Here is a 24279-nt window from a genome sequence, read left to right as displayed (position 1 = left end):
TTGTCACGCATGGACTTCCACTCGCTCCGGAGGGTGTTTTTTGTTTGTTTAAGGCAACGTGTTTCCTGGTCTGAAAACCGTGTTTCCCAAAGTAGCTGTGATGGGATTATTCCATACTCACCTCCCACTGGCAGAATCTCTGCTTCGGGCTGGAAATAGGAATCTCAGGTCTGTTCTGGCCCCAGGCTACACCTCCTCGGGTCCCTGCCTTGCTGGCCAGGGAGGATGACAGCCTGGGGCAGCCACCTGGTTGCTTTTTGATTGAAATGGGGTTGAAATATTTTCCCTTTAGTGACCAACCGGAGAGGACTAAGTAACACTCCTCACGGTCTCTCTCCTCTTTCTCTCTGGAAGGAGAAATTACCCTGTTGAACTTTGCATGGGATAGAAATTAACTCTGCGAAAGCCCAGTGCAAACAAATGCGCTTCCCATATTACTTTTGGGGTGGATTTCTCCTGATCCAGTGCTTCTTAGGACTAATGTAGTGCCAAGTTGCCCAGTTTTTTTAAATAAACAAGTTTTTACTCTGCACCTTGCTTCAATCACGACGAGTTCCGCGCAGGTTAAACCTGATGTAAATGGCTCTGAGGCTAAAAAGCTACTTCCCTTCACAACACCGCGGTATGAATTCTCACAAGTAACTTTATGTTAAATGTGGGCCAGATTGCCCTGTTGTTCAGAAGTCAAGGATTCTTTGGGCTACATCCTTGACCGGACCTGAGGGCAGGTTTGGGGTTTTACGTATTTGTATTCATGCCCAGAACTCACTATCTACTTTAGTATGGTTAAATTAATAGTATGGTTAGATTAGTATGGTTAAAATAGCGTGGTTCAATTAAATTAATTCATCGAGTCGCAGCTTCCTGAACAATCTTGGCGGAATAGGGTTCTGACCCTAGCCTCCTCCTGCACAGAAGAACGAGTGCCTCCTCGGTAAATGCCTGGCATGGCTGTCAAGATCCTGCCCAGTCCAAACCAACCTCTTTCAGCGTGCCTTATACACACACACACACACACACACACACCCATCATTTATGTCTCTGCCAGCCTGGCCCACTGGCCCTTCCCTGTATTTCCTCACCTGTGATCGCTCTAGCTGACCCGGAATGTTCCTTGGGGGAAAGCTCACCGTTTGAATCCTACCCCTCCATTAGAGCGAGAATCAAGGGCTGACTCCCTTCTAACTCCTTTGCATTCCTATGGCTTCACCTCAGTAAATATTTTAAGTGTGCCTGCTATCTGCCAGGCACTGTCCCGGGCACTTTTTCACTTTCTGCTTCTGTTAGACGTTCTTATCACGCTGTGTGGTGGCGTGTGCCTTGGAGTGTTCACTTGATTTCATGTTGTTGATAAGTCGAGAAAGGGCACCAGCCCTGCCTTCCATATCCTTGTATGCCCCAGGAGAGCCTATCACATCCACTCCAGTTAACTGGCATTGGATGAATGAATCCGCAGAGGAATGAGTATATATAGAGGTGGCCTTTGGAATCATGAGGATATCCACCCACAATAGCCTGTGTTGTTCAGAGGTTCAGAACCGTGTTCTGTCCTATTTGGGAATCTTTATTTTCAATACCAAATGTATATTGGAAACTGTCCAGAAGAGAGCTTTGGAAAGAAGAAGTCTCATCACTAACAAAAGCTACCATTCACTGGGCACTTGCTTTGTGCTGGGCATTGGGTTAACACTTTGTACGTGTTCCCTAATTGGGTATACTCCATAATGCCATGAAGCGTAGGTGTTTTCATTATCCCCACCGTACAAATGAGGAAACAGGCCTTAGCACAACTCACTTAATGTCACAAGGATGGTAAGCAGCAGGGTCAGAGTTAAAATCCACAGGCACTCAAGCTAAAGCCCAATTAATTTTTTTTAATTTAAAGCAAAATTTTTTTTAAATTTTAGAATGTGTGTGCGAGCAGGAGAAAGGGCAGAGGAAGCGAGAGAATCTCAAGTGGACTCCAAGCTCAGCATGGAGTCTGACATGGGACCCAATCCCATAAACATGGGATCATGACTGGAGCCAAACTCAAGAGTCAGATGCTCAACCAGCTGAGCCACCCCAACGTCCCTGGAGCCCAATTCGTAATCACTAGGCTAGCATCTAAACCAACAAAAATCACTCTTTCTGGGAGATGGTTGAGGGATCTCACGGTTTGTGGGTTCGAGCCCCACATTGGGTTCTGTGCTGACAGCTCAGAGCCTGGAGCCTACTTTGGATTCTGTGTCTCCCTCTCTCTGCCCCTCCCCCTCTTGTGCTCTGTCTCTCGCTCAAAAATAAATGTTAAAAAAAAAAAAAAAAAAAAAGGTTTTGAAAGCCAGAAGTTGGAACATGGTCCACGAAAGGAAAAAAAAAAAGAAAAGTCACAAGAATTAGGGCAATGATTTGAGAGTATTAGAGGCGAGAAGATGGTCCAACTTCATCTCCTATCAAAACATGAAGAAGGGAGTAAAATGAGCCACTTTTATCCATGTCCTTTATAGATTTGGGACCTAAGGCCAGTTTATCAAGGTAATTAGGAATTTTAGTATTTGGGTGTGGGAGAATGTTCAGGCTTAAAAGAGATGGTTTCCCTTTTGACTTAGGACTGTGTCTGTACTGTAGGTAACAGAGGATTAGGTAGAACACTGGTGCCTCATATCCCCAAGGGGAGACAGAAGTAATCTGAGTGGGCATTCTGTGATTATTCCTAAGACACTCTAATGCAACTGTGGCCTTCTCTACCATAGGAGTGTGTTTTTTTTGTTTTTTTTTTTTGTCTTTTGGTTGGGTCCCAGTTCCTTGAGAGCAAGAATAGATGAGCGTGAGATAAGAAAGGTTGCAAACACTATGGTTAGAAAACACTTGACTCAGTTCGTGAGGCAGATCTGTCTTCTTGACTGAAGTAGCTAGAGTGTTAGGGGTGCGTGGGTGGCTCAGTTATGTGGGCATTAGACTCTTGATTTCTGCTCAGGCCATGATCCACGGTTATGAGATGGAGCCCTGCATCGGGCTCTGTGCTGAGCGTGCAGCCTGCTTAAGATTCTCTCTCCCCCTGCCCCTTTGCCACTCGTGTGCATGCACACACACTCTCTGTCTCAAAAAAAAAAAAAATAGCTGTAGTGTTGTGTTACAAAAAGTAGAAGTCATGATTAACCAACAGAAGTCATAATTAAGAGAGATCAAGGTTAACCAGCAGAAGTTAGGATTAACAACAGAAATCATAACTAACCAACATGAATCATGGTTAACCAAGGGAAGCCTTGATGGTCTCACCTGATTACATCTCCGATTGGCGGATCTTCCGCTACCTTCTGAGCGATCTGGCTGTTCAACTACAGACAATATCATCCTCAAGGAATATACTAATATTGAATATTATTGAATATTAATATTACTGAATATTAATATAGTATATTGAATATACTAATATTGAATAATATTGAATATTATTCAATATATTGAATATACCTTACTTCCATAAAATATACTAATATTTTATGGAAGTAAGGTATAATACATCCACGACTCTCACTCTATTTTTGCTTATAGCTGAGGACATCGTCATTCATTCGTTCATTTAACAACCATTTATTAAGCTATCAATCACGTGCCAGGTCCTGTCCTAGTCCTGGGGACATTTGGCTAAGAAGGCACCGATACGGTTTTATTCGGTATCGAAATACTGAAATACTTTCCTACCATTTGTAGAATAGCCATTGCCTTGAGTCTTTCCCTCACCCCACCCAAGTCCCCTGTCTTAGTTCTGGGGAAGAGACATTAAGTACTGACTCGAGGCCACGTTGGGGCCTACCAACCTGCCCATTCTAGTTCCAGGAAGCTGGCCCCCATGTTCCTGCCCTTCCTCTGTCAGGACATCCTAGATCTCAGCAAGGAAGATGTCACACTTGCTGGTGGTACTGGGACACCCAGTTGTAGAAATCTAGTATGCCCATTGGCTCCCTGAGGCTGTGACCGCTGGCCGTAGGCTGGCATTCCCCCGTGGCACCCATGTATCCTCTGAAGTCAACTGTACTATTGTCTGTTACTTTAAATACTATAATTGAACAGGAATAATATAGAAGGGTAAGCAAGACACCAAGGTTACCTGGAAGAGGAAGCATTCCTGTGTGCTTGGATCACTCAGGGAAGGCTTCCTGGATGAGGTGACCTAGCTCTTGAAGACTTGACAGCATTTTTGGGGTTTACTGGGAAAAGGATGTTTCGGGAAAGTGAGAAAATTGTGATGCCAGTAACTCTAGACTAGTCCCCGCTAGGTTACGGTTTTTGCCCACGCAGGTGGACGGCCTCTTCTTCCTTAGTCTTCCTTTTCCTTGGCCATTTTCTTTGCTCGCAGAAATTCCTTCATCTTCATTTTCAAGGCATCCCAATTTGTCACTCTCTGGTGCGATGACACACTTGGGATCCCAGAAATGTACACCCTGAAAGGATCTGGGAAATAAGCCGTCCAGCCCCTCACTTAGAAGATGAGAGAGCTTCGCCTCCTAGGGCTGTGACTGGGTCAAGGCCACACAGTGATAATGAGGCTGCAGTCCAGCACCTAGACCTCCTCTCCCGTGCCCTTTCTCTACTGCCTCCTACCTATTCCTACCCGCCCCAACCCCGGGCTGCTCCTCCAAATGGAACCAAATCCTTCCTTCCTTTCCTTTTTTTTTTTTTTTCTCTTCTAAATTTATCTATTTATTTTGAGAGAGAGCTTGCACGCAGGGTGGGTAGGGGTGGGAGGGGCAGAGAGAGAGGGAGAGCGAGAGAATCCCAAGCAGTCTCCACGCTGGAAGCCCAGAGCCCGACGTGGGGCTCTGGGGCTCGATCCCCAGAAACCAGGAAATCATGAGCTGAACTGAAAACAGGCATGGGACGCTTAACTGACTGAACCACCCAGGTGCCCCTGAAATCCTTCCTTTCATAAGCTCAACTTTTCAGTGTTTTCTCCTCTAGGTATGTTTCTGCCCATCTACTGGCTTCAAGGACTATCACGCTTTGAATTCAGTACTTCTAAACCCATTTTTACATGTGACAAGATTTGGGTTGCAGTTTTGTTTCTCCAAGTATGAGGCTTCCGATTTTAGGTTGGCACAGATTTGTGGCTTTAACTCTCGCTGAACCACCGAATGAGAAACATTTTCTCTGAATTCCTCAGTGATAGTCTCAAGTCAGTGCTGATCTGTCTCAGGAAGTGATAAGGCCTGGAGCTTTAAGCCCCTAGCAGATCTCGTATCCAGGGAGAGCGAAATAACATCTGATTATTGTTTCGTTTGACTTTTGTGTTTTATTTGCCTTTTAATATTGACAAGCCAGTGCTGGCTTTCAAAGGAAGCCAGAGATTAAAGGTCTCCGTTTTAAGTAATGTTAGAATTTAGAGTCAGCCTAAGAAAAAACAGTAAGCAGCTAAAATTTAGGTGGCACGGGGCACAGTGTCACACACATGCACACGCTAGGTCCTCAAAGCAGTCAAGGAAACGAGGTTTAAATAATAATTCCCCACAACTACTGGGAGGAGAATTTGGTAGAATGCAGATATCACTCCGGCCTCAGGGGGGGTTTCTGTTTACCCAGTCCATGTATCAAAATACCTCCCAGCATCTATTTTAGTCAGCAAGTATTCCACCGTGGTGGAAATGATGTATTGAAAACTTAGACCTTCTCCTGATATCTCGCCAAAAATCTGATTTGGAAAACCGAGTCCTGTTTAGTTTTTGCCATCACTGTTACTGAACCACAATGGCTGGGCAAGTAGCGACAACATAAAGTTCTTCAGTTCTCTCTTCTTCTTTCATTTGAGCATCACGAGATTGTTTTGGTCCCCCTCTTGGTCGCTCACTAAGCATCTGCTGAACTAAATACTTAGTTTTTAATAAATGGAAGAGGTCACCTTTGGCCACTTGCTTCACACATGCAGGAAAGACCAGATCTTCCATCGGGTCAGTGTTTCTTGGCAGGAGAGCAAGGAAGTTTCTGTAAATTGAGTTTGTACATCTGGCAGCCAAAAGTGTCCTGTAGGTATATTTTTTGCATAAAAAGATATGTTTGAGGTGACCGCTCTGCACAGATGCTATTAAAGGTTCGGAGTATTTGTAACCTGTTATTTTAGATTTGGGGCATATTTGTAGCTCCAGAGGTACAAAAATAAACTGCGTTTTCTTGGAAGATGTGTGTGTCTGGGATGTGACTGGAGTTGCAACCTTAAGCAAGATTTCCAGGCGTTTACACTTGAACCGTGCCAGTAAAAATATGTTTATTTAGACATTAAAATCCTAGGGTACCCACGTAAATATCCTAAACAACGTGTGTTACACGAGCTTTCGTTGTTAATGTGCTTCAGCCTTAAATGTTTTTAGTTCTGGTTCCTGGAGTGTGAATGTATTACAGGGAAAGTTGAACTCAGTGAGTCTTCTGTGCCATTCAGCACATTTGGTGACGTGTCTCTTAGATCCAAGAGAATTGTTTCTGATATGGGTAAAAGTCACATCACAGTTGTGAAGGCAAACCTCCCTGCTCTCAATACTCTTAGCAACATAGAGGTTTTTGGGCGATCAGGAGAGAGAAAAGACAGCAGGTATGTGCCCTTCACTCCCCGTTCATTCGTCTGCGTAACAAGCATCCCTCGACTATCCATCATCTACAAAACTGTGCGGTAAAAATGGCGAGGACAAAGGAAAAGGCAGTCACCATGGGCTCATGAGCCTACCGTCTGCTTTATTTCATCAGTATTTCACAGAAATCAGGATAAATTGCTTCTTTTGCCAAAATATAATTTTCAGAAAGTTGAAAAGTAATAACTCTGTCAAATATTCAGTAAGCACGTATTTGAAGATTTATCGAACCCAGTCATGAGAGAAATGGTAGGATAACAAAACTGGTTCAAAGGGGGATTTGAGCAAAATGTCTAGGTAGGCAGGTTGATTGATAGAGTGAAAAGAAAAGAGAATGCTGGAGTAAGACTTCAAAGTTAGGTACAATACTGGTTAATGTCTTCCAAGGCAATAAAACAGTACTCTTTGGTTCTATTTCAGCCAGACAGAAATCTTTACACCTATCCTTAACAAATATATTTGTAATTTATCTGTCTTCTACAGTCGTTACAGAGTCTGTGACCAATCGATAGTAAGTCAAAGTTACATTTCCCAAGAATGTTAGATGACTCTTAGGTAAGCTTGTCAAAAAGTCCATGTTGCAGGACAGTGCTGCCCGAGAGAACTTTCTGCCAGGATGAAAATCTTCCATGTAAGTGCTGTCCACTAGCTATATGTAGCTATTGAGCATTTGAAATGTGGCTCCTGCAACTGAGGAATCGAATTTTAAATTTTATTTCATTTTTATTAATTTTGATTTAAACAGCTACCTGTGATTAGTGGTTACCATGTTGGACAGCACAGCTCTCCTGTGCCATTAAATGGGCAGTCATTTTTACGCCTTGCTTCCAGTCTTGGATCATATTTGTCTAAACACTGTATAAATTACATCATATTTGAAATACTGTAATGAGCTAAATATGTGGGGAAAAAATTGGAAGAGACTTTTTTTTTTGAAAAGACCAAATTCTTCCATGAATCTTATTTCTTTTGCAAATGTGATGCCTCGTATATTGTGTTTCTTGATGGTAGGCTCACCTGAAATCATTCTGGCCAGCAAGGGGGCCGCTTATGAATTAAGCCCGTTTGGAGGGAACCCAGGTCTTGTATTTTGTTTTTCAAGTGACTCAAGTTGGTATTAATTTCCCTTTAGCAAGACGCTAACCATCATGGCTAGTTTTGATTAAAAAGGGGCTTTCTGATTTGAAACAAAGGGAGAGCTATTAATATGTCACGAGGATTTGAAGGCTTAAATAAGTTAACTTTTCTGCTGCCCTCCCTTTGTTACTCAGACCAAGCAATCAATGCATTGATAAGGCTGGCTTTGATCTCGCACGAAACTTACCAGTTCATTTTCTTACTCACCTTCTCCCTCGCTTGCAGGGGTTTTTCCGCAGAAGTATTCAGAAGAACATGATTTACACTTGTCACCGAGATAAGAACTGTGTTATTAATAAAGTCACCAGGAATCGATGCCAGTACTGCCGACTCCAGAAGTGCTTTGAAGTGGGAATGTCCAAAGAATGTAAGTGGAGTCTCAAAAACTTTCCTTTTTCCTCCTTTGGCTTACCTATATGTAGGACTTGCTCAGCTTCCAGAATCAAGTTGTGGAGGGCATAGCATGCGGAATTCCCATATGACACTAAGGATAGATTGCCAAGGCTAGGTGTAGACAGAGGTGAGCTGAAAACAGAATAACCGTGGGGATTTTCAGATCAAGCCTGAGTGGCAGCTGGGGACAAGGCAGGAGCTGTGTGCTGTGGATGGCAGATGTGTGTTTCAGAGCGGTCCCAACTCACTGTGTGTTGTTGTCGAGCCACCAATGACTAGCGCATCGCATCGCCACTTAGAGACGCCCTTTCCCCGTCCTGGCCGTGGGAACAGAGTTGTGCCCGTGTCCCTGAGAACAAAAGGAGACAAGAGGCATGAATATTAACAGTAGTAATAATTAGCCCTTTCTCAGAGGGAAGGGAGTGTAAACCTTTTGTTGTGGAAGAAATATTTAGAAACTTGGCGCGTTGGCATGTTTCCAAATTCGATTTAGCTTTTTTTTTTTTTTTTTGTCCCAGCCACCCCCCTCCGCCAAAGAATTCTGCGGGTTTTTTTTTTTTTTTTAATGCGAAAGAGAACATTTGAATGAATTAAAAATGAGTGGTCCAAAAACATCTGATAATGGGGACTTGAAATGTACGTCACTTAATACAGACAGCGTATATATACACTGCCAACGTTTTCATCCTTAAGTTTCTCTCTTTGGTGCTTTCACGTGAAGGGAACAAGGAAGCGACAACGGGCAAATGGCTTGGCTCAGGCAGGCCTAAGGACGGCGCAGGGTTGTGTACAAGGTGAAGCACTGAATGTGATGGCTGTTACTTTATTCATCCTGTTACTCGGGGATTTGGTGAAGGCGAAGTGTGAGTGAAGCCCTGGGACAAAAAGCCAGGAACCTCAGCCATGATCTTGCAGCCTGGTTCGAAGGCTTATGTTATAGGTCCAGGGCTCTTGGACTTTGGAACTGGGAAATGTGGCCATTGGGTGGTGGGGAGACTGAGGACGGAAAGCCCCCAGGGCCAAGCAGCGCTGCTCAGCTGGCCGACTGGCTTTTTGCCTGGAACTGCTTCTAGGGAATGTCGCTTGGCTGCCCAGTATCCATTCTGTCCCTTCACCTCTCTTAAATGTGCCTAGGGTTTAGCATGCTTTTCCATTTCTTGGGTTTCCGTACTTGAGGAAAAACAGCAGGACGGGGAACAATTCCGTTGACTCAAGCCAGGCATCCTATTCTGTGTCCCAGCCACCCGTCATATTCCATGTCACTGGTTCATGGTGGGAATCTGTGATGTAGGCCAGTCCAACGAGAATGAATTCAAAACTCAGGCTCAGCCTCCACAAAAAATAAAAAGACAAATTAGACTTTATCAAAATAAAAAAGATGTCAGCTCTCCAACAGATACTATGGAATTAATGGAAAGACAAGTCACGTACTAGAAGAAATTACTTACAAATTACACATCTGATTGAGGACTTGTATCTAAAATATACAAACCTCTTGGGGTGCCTGGGTAGCTCAGTCACTTAAGCGGCTGGCTTCAGCTCGGGTCATGAGCTCGAGGTTCGCATGTTCGAGCCCCATGTCGGGCTCTGTGCTGACAGCTCGGAGCCTGGAGCCTGCTTCGGATTCTGTGTCTCCCCCACTCTCTGCCCCTCCCCTGCTCATGCTCTTGTCTCTGTCTCAAAAATAAATAAATATTTTTTTTTTTTCAACGTTTATTTATTTTTTTTGGGACAGAGAGAGACAGAGCATGAACGGGGGAGGGACAGAGAGAGAGGGAGACACAGAATCGGAAACAGGCTCCAGGCTCTGAGCCATCAGCCCAGAGCCTGATGCGGGGCTCGAACTCACGGACCGTGAGATCGTGACCTGGCTGAAGCCGGACGCTTAACCGACTGCGCCACCCAGGCGCCCCAATAAATATTTTTTTTAAATATTAAAAAAATAAAACAAAATATACAAACCTCTGAAAACTCAATAATAAGAAAGCAATGCAATTAAAAAAAAAAACTAGTGCCTTCAAAAATGCCAACATTATGAAAGGCAAAGACAGTCTGAAAAACTGTTCCAGATTAAAAGAGACATGCCAGCTACATGCAATGCATAATCCAGATCGGTTTCTTGTTCAGAGGGAAATAGCTCTAAAGGACATTATTGGGACAGTGAGTGAAATTTGAATACGGATTATAGATTATAGCACTGTAATATACTGTTCTATATTATTACTTATGAAGAATTGTGAATCTAGATGAAGGGCGTACAGGAGGTCTTTGTACTATTCTTGCAACTTTGGAGCAAACTTGAAATTTTACCAAAATAAAATTACCCAAACAGGACAAAAGACTCACGCTTAAAATATTAGGACAGAAGGGCCCTCCTTTCCGATGTATGTGGACAAGGAAGCAGGTAGCCACAAGTGCCCCTCGTAGCTATCCTCCAACTCGAGGACAAAGAAGGCACTGTAGATAGAAGAGTGGAAAGACAGACAGAAACTGGGCCCTGAAGAGCTGGACTGAATTGCTAAACCAACTGCCTCCAGCAAGTTTTGTTATCTTTGCCAAGAGGTGCCGTTAAGGCAGTGGAGGTTGGGGTCTTAGTCATATTTTAGGGTCCTGATGAGCAAGAATGGACTGGGTCATCAGATAGGGTAGCATCCTCCCATACCTCCTGGGAAGGTCTTTTTCCCCTGGAAACTTCTATCTGTGGATGATGGGTCAGTTGACCACCTTTCAGCCAGTTCTCTTTGCTCCCTCCAAGCTTTAGAGCTATCGAATTACTTAAAATCAATGAATATGGAGATATAGAGCTAATACTAACTTAGCTCGGGCCCCAGGCCCTACCGCTGAAGAGCACAACGTTGCCCTGAAGTAGCCAGATTTTTTTATATGTGTAAGTGAGACTCACAGAATGATCCCCTGACACTCCATTTTTGGTCTCACATTCTGTAGACATGGAGGTCAGTCACGCTGCAGTTCTGTGGGAGAATTTTAGTCTAGGCTGACATTATAAATGAGTAAGCCAGATGTGGACGCAGGGTAAAGCAGTACTTTTGCATTTATTTTGTGTGGGCTGGAGACCCATTTCCTGCTTACATTACTTAAAACCCATATCCTGCTGCTCTGTAAAAACTGGCAGCTCGGTTGCCAATTAAAAAAAAAATAATGTTTACGCCCACAGGAAAACTCTAGTTTCAACCCTCAAGGAACTTATCACCTTAATTAGATTTAAAAATATATAAATGAGAAGAAAATGGGATCATTATGCCCAAGTATACAAAAATAAATATATTTTCCTTCGAAGGAAATTGAAGGGGAAGGAATAAACGCTTGGAGTAGAGAGACTTAGGGTCTAATAGAACATTTTTTAAGCTGAAACAGAAAGAAGCAGGAAAATATGAGAATCGGTAACCGGTTATACCAAGATACTCGCAACTGAAATGAACCCAAGAATAATAGAGACTCCTAGAATGTTAGAACTGAAAAGGGATCTTAGAGATTGATTTTCACTCACCTCTCTCATTTGACATACAAGCACACTGGGACCCAGAAAGGTGAAACGGTTTTCCCAGCAATCCCCAACTGGCTCAAGACAGAACCAAGGCTACAGTTCAAGCCTTTCCTCTTCTGGCCGTGCTTTCTCTGTGGTACCAAGATGCATAAGATTTGCATTCAATTCTTGCCATAGGTCATGACGATTCATTAGTATGTGCCAGAACTCTTCGGGTGCAAGCGACAGAAAACTCAGCTCAAACTTGGCATAAGCTTAAAAAATCGGCACATGCAATTGGACGGTCCGGAGTAACAAGACTGCATGCAAGGGCTCGAGGTCGTTTTGGGGGCGTGGCTCCTCGTTGTCTCCCATAGATGGTTTTTGTTTTTTGTTGTTGTTTTTTTTTTTTACCATGTTGGTTTGGTTTTCTGGAAGATTTTACATATGGCTACTCAAGATGGCCACCAACCTGACAGAGAGGTGCGGGTCCCCATCATTTCATGAGTGCCCAGGAACTGGTTCTCATTGGCTTAACTTGGGTCACGTGCCCTTGTATAACTGTCTCACCTTGGGGGTGGTGGAGGGATAGACCGCTGTAATTGGCTAGGTCTCCGTCATGTGCCAATCTCAGGAGCCGGGCCTCGAGGTCCACCCCACCCAAACCACATGGGGCAGGAGTGTGGGAGGAAAGAATCCCTATGTAGCTAATCAGAAAGACCTGAGGCAAAAATTTACAATGTCCCCACCAAGGCCTATCCCGTCCCACGGTGCTGTTCCCGGTATGTTCTTATTCTTTGTGCTGTTGAAGGAAAGAAAGAAACCTGAAAATCCTATTATAGTAATAGCTAACATAGGCAAGGTGTTTTCTGTTCGCCAGGGACCTCTTAACCGTTTTTAATACTTTGTCCCATTCAAGCCTAACAATAGCCGTATGAGAAAGATGAGTTACAATCCCATTCTTCCCCTTTTTTTTAGGCAAATGTGGAAACTTAGGTGCAGAGAGGTTAATTAATTTAGAGTAACGCATTTAGTAAGGGCCAGTGCTGGGATTTGGATCCCGATAGTAATATATACTACATGCCATAAAAAGCAGCTTTTAAACCTCTGACTTCTCTTTTTGACTCGACTCTATTCCAAGTGGTTAATTAAACAATAATCACACTCCTTGTTGTATGTTAGAGATGTACCCCCTAGAAAGTCGTGTGCAAATTTAATTTTTATAGCCCAAATTTGGTTTTAAATGTATAAGGGGATTTACTAGTAAAAGAAATCCTTGGTTTTGGGTATCAGGAAAGCAGGATTATTTCTTCGCTCTTCTGTTCTGTAAGTGCTGGTGGGTATACCTTATATTTGCCAAGGGCTTTGTAAAACTAAGGGAGCCTTTCTGCAGAGAAATAGCTATTTGTCAAAGCATGAGATTCGAAAGCGGTAGCAGCAAGTGAAAAAAATCGATTTTCAGCAGCATTCTGGAAGTGGTACAAAAATTTATGAAGAACTTGGGGAGGAGGCAAAGGAAGCAAAATGTCTCAAAGTTGAGTGATGAGCTTCTGCTGGTGGGGTGGGAGGCTTGAAATGATGTCCACAAAGGAAAGTATGTGGCCCTAAAATAAGAAATAAAAAAGAATAAATGAAGACATAAAATGTGGGATCGTGAAAGAGATGTCCCGACAAGCTTATGATACAGATAAACCACTAATTGTCCATGATGGGGAAGGGGAAGATTTAAGACGATGCCACTGAGAGACTGTGGGAGTAGAGAAAGCCTGGCCGTATGCATTTGGCCAGCTACAGGCATCCAAATGCATAGCTGAAATCCTTAAGCCAGGGGTCAGCAAACTCTCTTGCAAGGGTCAAATAGAAAATACTTTTGGCTTTGTGGGCCATGTGATCTCTGTAGGAGCCCCAGAAAGTACATAAACAAAGATTGGTTGTGTCCCAATAAAACTTTATTTACAGGAACAGTAGAGAACTGGGTTTGGCCCAAAGGCCATACTTTGCCTACTTCCGCTTAGGTGGCTCACCCGGTGGTCCCATATGCCACTCTGGCTGCTCCATGAGCTCACGCTCAGCTCATCTCCCAGGGACAGTTGTTCCTCTCCTACCAATAGACACCCCAGCCGCCGGCCACCCTGGGCCATGCGGACCCGCGAGCCTCACGGCTCCATGTTTCTGTAGAGGCCGTGCCCTGGACTGGAGTTTTAGGAGCCGGCAGAAATGTCTTTTCTTCTGAGAAGACTCCCTGAGCCCTGCCCCACATTCTACACAATTCATTCTGCCCCATATTTCTATAGAGCTTTGAACATGCCTCCGTGAACTGCCAACCTATTATAGTGTGATTCTTCGCACAGCATGGGCTCCCTAGCTTGATTATAACCTCCTAAAAGGCAAGGCAAGCATCATGTCTTCCTCACTTAGTAGCCCTGGAAGTTAGCATGATCGTTTGGTCAATGAAGTTAGATTAATGAAGTGATTAAGTGTGGTTTGCTTATCTATCTATTTATTTATTTAGATTGTAATTAAGCTCTATGCCAAATGTGGGGCTTGAACTCATGACTCTGAGATCATGAGTCACATGCTCCACCAACTGAGCCATCCAGGTGTCCCGAAATGTGGCTATTTTAATTTCTTTTATTTTTTTAAGTTTATTTATTTATTTTTGAGAGAGCACAAGCAGGGAAGGGACAAAAAGAGACTGGAGACACAGAATCCAAAGCAGGCTCCATTCTCTGAGCTGTCAGCACAGAGCCCGACTCAGGGCCAGAACCCATGAACCGTGAGATCATGACCTGAGCTGAAATCAGACGTTCGACTGACTGAGCCACCCAGGTGTCCCCTAAATGTGGCTATTTTAAAAGACAACCAAATGTGACATCTCCCTAGCTTCACTTCCTGAAAAGTTGCCAGGCACAAAACAGTTCTGGGCATGCCTCTGTTGAACTCTAAGGCACTCATTTCTCTGCTGCGGGCCCAGAACGAGTTATTCAGCTTCTTTCGGCTTGTGTTTTCTACCCGAGTAAGAGAGCCTTTAGTGTTGACTGACAGCCTGGGCATGATGTGAGAACCGATGCTTTTAATCCTGTTTAGACAACAGTGTTTCTACAATGAGCTTCCTCTTGTCAGTTCTCTCCCTGGAGGACATTAGATCTTCTCGTGGATTTGCTATGGAAAATGGTGGGCATCTTGTGTAACTGTGCATGGCAAAAGTCCAAAAAGGTGCAGAGGCTAACATGGGTAAGTGGTGGGATTTGGGGCTCACCTGGCCAGTCCTTGGCTGTCAGGTTGCTCACTGACAAAAAGGGGGATCCAAGGATTAGCTAGACATTGGGGTCAGGAGGCCATTAGGAAAATGAAAGATAAAAAGCAGATCAGAAGCAAGACTCATGTGCCATGATAAAGGGGAAGTTGTGGGCTTTGGATGCCTCTGACGTTTGCTCAGGTTTCCCTGGGTCTCTGGCCTTAGAGATCGGATGCCTTTGCCCCATGTATGTAACAGAAAAACCATGGAGGTTACTGTGGCTGTCACCCCCATTCTGTTTCTTTTCTTTCTGAAAATCACTGGCCATTAATTTATAAAGGAACCTCTTCAAATTGCCTTTGAACTTATGTTTATGTGGGCCGTGCTTTTGAGTGGTGGGCAAAACATGCCTTTGATTTTGTTTGAGAATGTGGTTTAGTGTTAATTTCACAGCATTTTTTTCCTCTGACAGTTGCCTAAGTATATTTGTAGAATAAAGCGATTGAATAATCTCTGAATTTAGGAGTCCCTAAGTGCTCATTGACACCTTCTCATTTGGGGCATATTGAGCTTAAAAACAGCTTTTTATGAAGTCTCTAAATTCTGATTTATACTTTGGACATGAATGTCCCCATGGGTCGATTGGATAGAATGAATATGCTTTGCACGGACACTTTGATACTTCCACGAGAGGTTTTTGTTGTTCTGTGTTTCATTTCCCCTTTACTGTTAAACTTACATTAAAACAAACCTTTTGGATTAAAGGCACTTAACCTCAGTTAAAATCACTTTTGTTGATGCACAAATTATATCGATGTGCTCTTTGGTTCTACGGCTGGATTTTACTGGCTTTATAACGAGGAAATTCGTATTGTAGGTTGCCTTGTGTACTTGGGAAATTACATAAAAATCATCATCAGGGCACTTAGCGTCTTTCTAATTTTAGTTTATTTCTTCATTTGTTCCCATGTTACGTCCTAGCCTGTTACTGCGTTCCCAAGGTTCGGCATGATCTTTTTGTTCTTCTCAACAGAGAGGTGGCATTAACCCCCACCTTTCCTTTTACCCCGCCACACACAAATCCCCAAAGAGCTCCCCAAAAGTAAATGAAAGGCTGGAAAATTTATATTTTTGTATCTAAAAATGTCACGGAAGCTGGAAAGTAAAAATGTGCTGTCCCTTTCCACTTGCCAAATGTTAAGGTTTTCCTGCATCTGTTTGGGAGTTTAAAAAAAAACAAAAACAAAAACAAATTCCGTTTGGGCACTGGCAGCCCAGTGATGTCAGTGCCACTGTGGGACTTCAAGCCCATTAACACTCTGGCTGCAAAGGAAGTATTAAAATTCCTTCAGCTTTACTAACACATTTCTCCCTGCAGCCTGTCTCCTGGTAAAGGGGCGCTCAGCACATTCTCACCTTAGAAAAAGGAGAACTTTCCATGACACCATAGGACAGAGCAGAGCAAAGGAACAGAGGGCTTTGAAGGTAGCCTGAGCTGGGTTCAAATGTGACCCCACCCTCGAGCTGCCTCATCTTTGGCAAGAGGTATAATTTTGTCCTACATGCAACTGACTGACTGCTGGCTGACGACAACGTGGGGCAACCTTGCTGGATTGTTTCATGCATTGGACCTTATGAGGGTGGTGCATTTAGCACCCTGCTTGGCCCACGGCAGACCCTGAATAATGATAGCTGTTCTCTCGGGGTTCTTCTGCTGGCGGCACCCAGGCTCTGCTCTGGGCCCTGGTTGCTGCTGCCACTGTAATAACTTTTTACTGCTTTTTACTATAATAACTACACAGCCCTGCTCCTCCTTCAGGAGAAAAGTGAAGGGCACAGGCTCTACTCGTTTTGAATTGTTTATGACGCCATAGTGTAGATATACAGCCCCAAATATTATGTCACAGCATTAAAAATCAAGCTTGTAAGCATAGTTTCTAAAATAAATACCCGCCTTCCTCAGCTACTGTAAACTGGGAGGCAGATGGCTCATTTGCCCGGAGATGCTGGGACGTGTGTAATCAGAGAACGGGATGGGATCCTGGTATCGTGGAACCCAACTCCATGGGGAAAACCGAACTGGGGTGTTAGAAAGGGCGCCTGGGCCCCTCCTTGCGTCCATCAGCTCAAGGTGAGGCCATCGGGGTCTCCCGGGCAGTGTCCGGTTCGCCCCAGATCACCAGAGAAGCAAAGTCTCTTTCACTCCCTGCTTCCTTCTTTGTTTGCCCCTGTGGCACCTGCCATCTCTCCCCGACGTTTATTTGGGACCCTGTGGCCCACCCTTCCTGAGTCCATCTCGCTTCATGCAGCCAAATCTTACCCGCTGGCCTGTTCCTCAGCACTGCTTTAGCTGTTAGCCATATGGCAGGAGGACTGCAGAGAACATGGGTGATAATATGACAGTTGATGGTCACAAAGCCCTTTACCAACAGCAAAGTCTCCCAGGACTTTGAGTCATCTCCTGTGGCAGGCCAGAAGGGACTAATGCTCGGGTCCTCAGTGTCCTGACGTTCAGAGACACAAAGAAACCTGCCGGCAGTCTCACTGGCGGCTTCAACCCGTGGGTCCTAAACCCAGCTCCTAGTATCTTTTCAACCACGCCTTGCTTCTCTAACAATGCAGTTCTTGGGCGCATTTAACGCTACACTGTTTCAGTACCTTCACCCCCTTGTGCTCCCAAATCACATTTTCGGGCATTTACGTATGATTTAATTTAACGCATGTACTGGTTTAATACAGTATTTTCCCTAGAGTAAATGCCGCAGGCAGCGTCCGAAACCTAATTTGGGGGAGTACTAAACTTAGTACGCGGTAATACCAAATCGTACAGTGATAAAGTCATTCCCTTTTCAGTAGTCACCCCATCTATTTATTACTAATGGGAAAATCTCAGTTTGATGCCGGTCCATCCTTAATTAGTACCTCTTGAACGTTTGCTACTCCCCCTTTTTAATGGAGACAAGACAGGCAACCAGCCATCCTAACCTAGTTAGGACGAAGTGCTGTTTATTTCAGAGGAATGCAAACTTTCTGAATGACCAGACACTACATATCTTAAGCTCTGCAGATGATTCAGTGATTGTTGCAACTCTTTGACTCTCCCATTGCTGCATGAAAGCTTCATGAACGAGCATGGCTGTGTTCCACCAAAACTTTAGGCAGTGAACCTGAAAACCCTGTTTATTTTTACCTTTAACTGCGATTTATGTCAAACGATACTGCTGTCGTCTTTATAGTCGTAATATAAAATTCTCTAAATTTTATTTAGGCAAAAAAAAAATCAATTTAGAAAGAGTATGGTGGCCTCTAATGTGAGATATCATAAAGGTAAGACAGGAAGGGCAGAAGTTAGAGAAACTCTGGTTTTATCTGTTAGTTGGTCAGGTGTTCTTGCATCTTGACAGGAATAGAACAGATTCTGGGGGAGCCTCAGCCCCTTCCAGAGCCCCCTGTATTGCTACAGTTGTTGGTGAGTAGACCATTGACCTGCCTTTGTCTTGCTGAGGTCCCCTCTGCCCTTCCCCCATCCTGAGCTGTGCACAACTCAAGGATGGGCCGCTGGGTCTTGCTTTTCTTGGATCCTCAGGGTTTAGTCCTGTCCTGATAAAACAAAGGCCCAATGAGCGGGTGGATCTGTCCTGGAGGGATTTCAAGGGTCAGGTGAACTTTGGAGGTGGAATACGAGGAACAGGGGAGACCTCAGCCTGCACTGTTGACTCCCCCTTCTGAAGAGCAGCAAGGTATTGTTGTGGCTTAAAGCACAGACTTGATGGACAGCCTGGATTCTGATCCCAGCCCACTACTCACGTAGCTCTGTGATCTTGGGCAGGTTATTTAGCATCTCTGTGCCTCCGGTTCCTTGTCTGTAGCACCGAGATGATAATTGTACCTACCTCACATGGGTATTGTAAGGAATAAATGAATTAATATATAGTAGGAACTAAAGGCATTTCTTAGCCAAGTGTTAGCTCTTGTCCCTCTTCGTCCTGCTATGATAATGACCCATTCTGGCCTCCAAAGATTGGATCATCAGTACTGTCTTTAGTGACTATGCAGAACAGCTAATGTTCCTTCTGGCCCAGTGGTCTGTTTACTCAAGACAAAAGGTACTCCTAAATTTGATGTTTGTCCTTGGGGCTCAAGCCTGACACCCACAAACCAAAGTGTCACTTCAGCCAGAGGTGACCCTGGGATTCGTGGCCTTTCATCACTTACAGAATCCATTCCAAGTGTATCAGTGTGGGCAGGGCCCTGCACAGCTGGCTCAGCCTGCCCCAGCCTGCCCGGGACACTGACCTCCTGTTATGCTTCTCCAAACTCCCCCCGCCCCACAGTCGTCACCACTGACTACTCAGCATGCCTGTCGTGTGATGGAGCCTCAGGGTGTGCCTGCTGCCCTCTCTGCCTGTGATGGCTGTCCCCGGCTTTCGCTGTTGCTCATCTTTCAAGCCACTGTACTCCCAAATATGCGTGCATGTTTCTCTAACAACAGGAAGCAGGTGTGGGTCAGTCTTACCTCTCTACAGTATGACATGTTAGTGACCCCTCTGTTGGGTGACTTCAAAAGTCAGACTCGTTTTTGAGTCCAGGAAGTAGGTAAGGGTGTGTGTGTGTGTGTGTGTGTGTGTGAGAGAGAGAGAGAGAGAGAGAGAGAGAGAGAGAGAGAGAGAGAGAGATTGAGAGAGAGAACATACACAGGTGTTCTCTGCACTGGCTATAAGCATCTTGAGGGCAGGCACAGAGTGTCTTTCCTATCTGAGTCTGCAACCAAAAGCCCAGTGCCTTATACTTAGTAGATACTTCTGGAATGAACTGGAGGTAAAGAGAAATTGAAGAGTAGAGATTCTGAGTCAGGAACTTTCATCTGATCTTTCTAAGAATTACAGATTTGAATTCAGCCCCACTGACATAATGAGCCCATTTTTACATTTTCCCTTTTGTGTCCTTCCTTAACTTGCACCATACAAATTCTAGCATATTATCCCTTGCATAAAAGGCAGCCTTACCCTTGTCTAGTTCCGTGGTGGACGTAGCCAGATGGAGCTTGTCACTACGTCCTAACAGGGAAGATTTGCTGTCTCTCAAAGCTGTACACACACACCATATTTCAACAAATCTATAATTTGTTAAAGCGCACTATTATTTTATGTGCCACTAAAAACCAAACAGCAGGAATTAAACGAGGACATGCCAAAGATTGTGAGACAGGTGGCAATTGCAGAGAGGGAGCGAGGGAGAAACCAGATACCAGCGCGGTAAGAAAAGGAAGCATCTCACATTCTAGGCTGGAAATATTCTATGTTTCCATCTTGAGCTGTGTTTCATTCTGCTTTAAATAGACATTGATAAAACCTCAGTGCCCAAAGACAATCCCCAGCACAGAGTTGACTGAATAAATATGCAAGTGCTTCTAAAATAGCTGGCAGAGAGCCTTTTGTTTGGAAACAAATGTCGCCGTTGAAAATAGCAACCCGAAATTTCCCCGCAGTCCCTGTGTTCCGGGGCGATGAACATGGCCCTTTAAGTACCTTCTCCCAGTGACAGCAATTCTCTGGAGGGTGGCTACCTAAATTGCTCAATAAATCCGTACATAGAGTACAGTCTGAATTTGCTCTTCCTCGAGTGGGATTGAGCACTTAAACCGGTTTCTTCTCCCTCTGCCATCGAAAAATATTAACTCTCACCGTTAGGTTATTTCTCTCATCCGTCTCCCTTTAAAGCTGGAAAACAAAGAGTTGAGCAATTATCCGATGAACTAGATTAATGGAGACAGGCATCTTTTTAGTACTGGGACCAAGGAGAGTCAACACCCTATTTCGTCATGAGAAAGAATGTTTGTGTCCCGAATTCACACTTGACTGTTCCAGGACTTCATTTCACCAACATAAAAGTACGTACGTGGCCTTTAAAAATTTCTGTTTGATTTGCAAAATACTTTTAGGACAGAAATGTTCTGTTTTGATGCTGGAGAATACAAGTTCTCCATTTTTCTTTGCTTGTTTTGGGGGTTGGGGTGTTTTATGACATTACTTGGTCAGGCTTATGAAACAGTGTTTTGGTTCAGCAACGTTGTTTAAATCTGTTTTAAAATAGCACTAAGGATTTCCACTGGCCTTTCAAAATGGACCCACTTAGGAGCCAGTCATATGATACAGCTCTTCCAAAGGAAAAGATAAAAGTTGCTTCTAGTAAACTCTGTCGACTCAGGGGATTTAATGAGGACAGGAAGAGACTCCAGTGCAAAATGTAATGAGTGAAGGAATCCCAGTTTGTGTCCTGCAAGTGACAGAACAAAGCGCTTGAGCAGTTTTAAACCGAATGGAAACTTGGCTGAGGCGCCCTTGGACTTTGAGCTCTCAGAAATCTGAAAATATGCAGGCCCAGAATGTACTCCCCGCCGCCACCCCCCCCCCCCCCCCCCCCCGCAGTGGATGTGGCCCAGTGAGTTGTTTCTGGAAGAGAGACATCAGGACTTCCTCCTGCCTCCTGGGGCTGAGCAAACTCTTGGAGATGGCTTTCCCCACATTCCCCAGGATGATGACGGGATTCAGGTCTACAGAATGCAGACCCATTTTGTTTTTGCAAATAGTGCCTTTTTCACGGCTCTGTGTTCCCGAATGGTAGAGGTACATCCAGGAAATCGAAATGTGGTGCTTTACTCCGCCAGAAGGTCTGACATGAAAAGGACTGACAACACCAAGTGGTGGCGAGATGTGAAGCAAGTGGAACTCTCAGATGTGGCTGGTGAAAGTATAAATCGAGCCAGAGTTTGGCAGTGTCTCCTAAAGCGAAACATATCTGGGTGACTCAGTGATGCTAGTCCTGGGAACATCTTCAAAAGAAATGAGCGCACAGACCCACCGAAAGATATATACAAGAATGTTCACAGCAGCTTACCCGTAATAGCCCAAAGCTGGAAACAGGCCATATATCCATCAGCAGTAGAATGTGGAAATAAATTGCGACATATTCAAATAATGGATACGCCTAGCTGTTAATAAAAAAAGGAACTAACTACTGGTAAATGTGGACAGCGTAGATGGATCTCATAAACATAATGTTGACTTAAAAAGACTCAGAGTAAAAGAGAACATTCTTTACAATTTTGTTTGTATAAATATTAAAAATGGGGGCGCCTTGGTGGTTCAGTCGGTTAAGCCTCGGCTCAGGTAATGACCTCACGGGTTCGTGAGTTCAAGCCCCACATGGGGTTCTGTGCTGTCAGCTCAGAGCCAGCTTCGGATCCTCGGTGCCCGTATTTCTGCACCTCCCCCCGCCCTCTGAAAATACACAAACGTTAAAAAAATTCTTTTTAAAAAGGTTAAAAATGAGCAAAACTAATGTCCGTGATAGAGGTGAGTACAGTGGTTACCCTTGGGTCTTGAAAGGCATACCAGGGAGGCTTGTGGAGTGCTGGGCACTCCAATCCTTAACTGGTATATACTTAACTACACGTGTAATGTTTTACCTCAGTCAAAAGGAAAAAAAGATGGAAACGCAGAAGGAATGTTGGAGAGGGCCACGCCATCCTGTGCATAAAGAAATTGTGTTATCACCGATGAGAAGCATAACATCCTCTCATTAAAAGAATCCTCCTCCCTTTCAACACATTAAAATATCTTCTGAAAGTGTGTTGACCTTTCTGCCTCCGCCTTTTCGTTTCATTTGGGTCCTTTTTCACTTGCAGCTTTGAATGTGTAAGGAGCGCCAGAGATGGGATATTATCCCTGATTTACTCTGAGTTCTCCAAGGATGGTTATGTAATACCTGTAATCCCATCGACTCACCTAAAGAGCTTTTTCCCTTTGGTGCCCTGAACTGCATGCACAGTAATAGCCCAGGGATCCTTTTTACAGCTTGTTGTGTTTGGGAAAGCTATTTCAGCCATCAACTAATAAAGGGCTTTTAAAAAAAGATGAGTATTGTTATTTTTAAATGTTAAATTATCAGAAGTGTCAGTAAATTCCACTCAGGTATGTAGGATAAGCAAAGTTGATTTATGAGCCTGGGTAGCAACTAGTTCAGTAATTAGCTGACTGTCCTTTTTTCCCATAATTTGAAAAAATCAAAATAAGGTGTCTTTTCATGTGGATTCATTTTAAAGGCAAATGGGAACTTGAGTAGGTGATCAAATTGAGACTGCTTTAGAAAAGTTAACACGAAGGTTTGACTGATAGCATAGGCAACATGCTTTTTTTTCTGTTTTTTTAACAACCATCAGAGTAATTTCTCTGTGAGATCGTTCACGTGCAAAGAAACAGTTTCAGATTTACAGAAAGCCTATCTTAATTTCCTTGTCCTTTTATTACTTTTTAAAAAATGTTTAATATATACTGACAGCAGGAAAGAAAGCTGTAAAAATGGCACATCCTTTCCTAATACCCATTGGCAGTTGCACAATTAATTCAGCTTCTGAAGCGTAGACATAAAGACATAGGTTTGGTGGGGTGGTGTATTAGAGCTAAATTAGGATAAAGAACATGACTTTAAACCTATCAAAACTAATGGAAGAGGCTTTTCTGTAAGTAGATAAATATAAACAAACTCCACCCCTTTTTATGGAGATTTCTCTCTCAGTGCCATCTCTGAAGAATGCAGGGAAGTGTTAAAAAAGATTACGACTGGGGCGCCTGGGTGGCTCAGTCGGTTAAGCAGCCGACTTCGGCTCAGGTCATGATCTCGATGTCCTTGAGTTCGAGCCCCGCGTCGGGCTCTGTGCTGACAGCTCAGAGCCTGGAGCCTGTTTCAGATTCTGTGTCTCCCTCTCTCTGACCCTCCCCCGTTCATGCTCTGTCTCTCTCTGTCTCAAAAATAAATAAATGTTAAAAAAAAATTAAAAAAAAAATAATAAAGATTACGACTGAGGCACCTGGGTGGCTCAGTCGGTGAAGCGTCCTAAGCATCCGACTCGGTTTCCGCTCAGGTCATGATCTCACACTTGCTGAGATCCAGCTCCCCATTGGGCTCTGCATTGACAGCACTGAGCTTCCTTGGGATCCTCTCTCTCTCTCCCTCTCTCTCCCTCTCTCTGCCCCTCCCCACTCACGTTTGCTCTCTCTAAATAAATAAACTGGAAAAAAAAAAAAAAAGATCACAACTCTACAATAAGATGACCCAATTAAAAAGTGGACAATGGATTTGAAAAGATATTTTACCAAAAAAGATACAGAGATGGTCAGTAAGCACGTGAAATGACGCTCAGCATCTTTAGTCGTGGGGAAAATACAAATCACAACCACGATGGCCTATCACTTCACACCCACATCAGAAGGACGATAACAGATGTTGGCACAGATAAACAGAAATTTGAACCCTTCCACGCTGCTGGTGGGAGTATAAAATGATGGCAAAATGGTGACTCTACTTGGGAAAAGAGTTTGGCACTTCCTCAAGAAATTAAGCATAGAGCTTACTATATATAGCCCATCAGT

At 44.0% G+C, this 24279-nt stretch overlaps 1 protein-coding gene across 7 annotated transcripts in view; it reads left to right on the top strand.

The window, feature by feature from the left end:
* RARB (retinoic acid receptor beta) overlaps window positions 1-24279 on the top strand; it is a 681957-nt gene that overhangs the window by 569634 nt on the left and 88044 nt on the right. For all 7 annotated transcript variants that reach the window (XR_009261697.1, XM_058729723.1, XM_058729722.1 and 4 more), the window contains one exon: window positions 7959-8100. Coding sequence is in view for 6 of the 7 variants with exons in the window: in XM_058729723.1 (XP_058585706.1) it covers window positions 7959-8100 (142 nt within the window). In the remaining variant the exon portion in view is untranslated. The remainder of the gene's footprint in view (window positions 1-7958; window positions 8101-24279) is intronic.

The sequence above is a fragment of the Neofelis nebulosa genome, chromosome 5 (genome assembly GCF_028018385.1).
Source record: "Neofelis nebulosa isolate mNeoNeb1 chromosome 5, mNeoNeb1.pri, whole genome shotgun sequence".
Lineage (NCBI taxonomy): Eukaryota > Metazoa > Chordata > Mammalia > Carnivora > Felidae > Neofelis > Neofelis nebulosa.
Note: the sequence above shows the minus strand (reverse complement) of the source record. Positions and strands in the feature narration are given on the sequence as shown.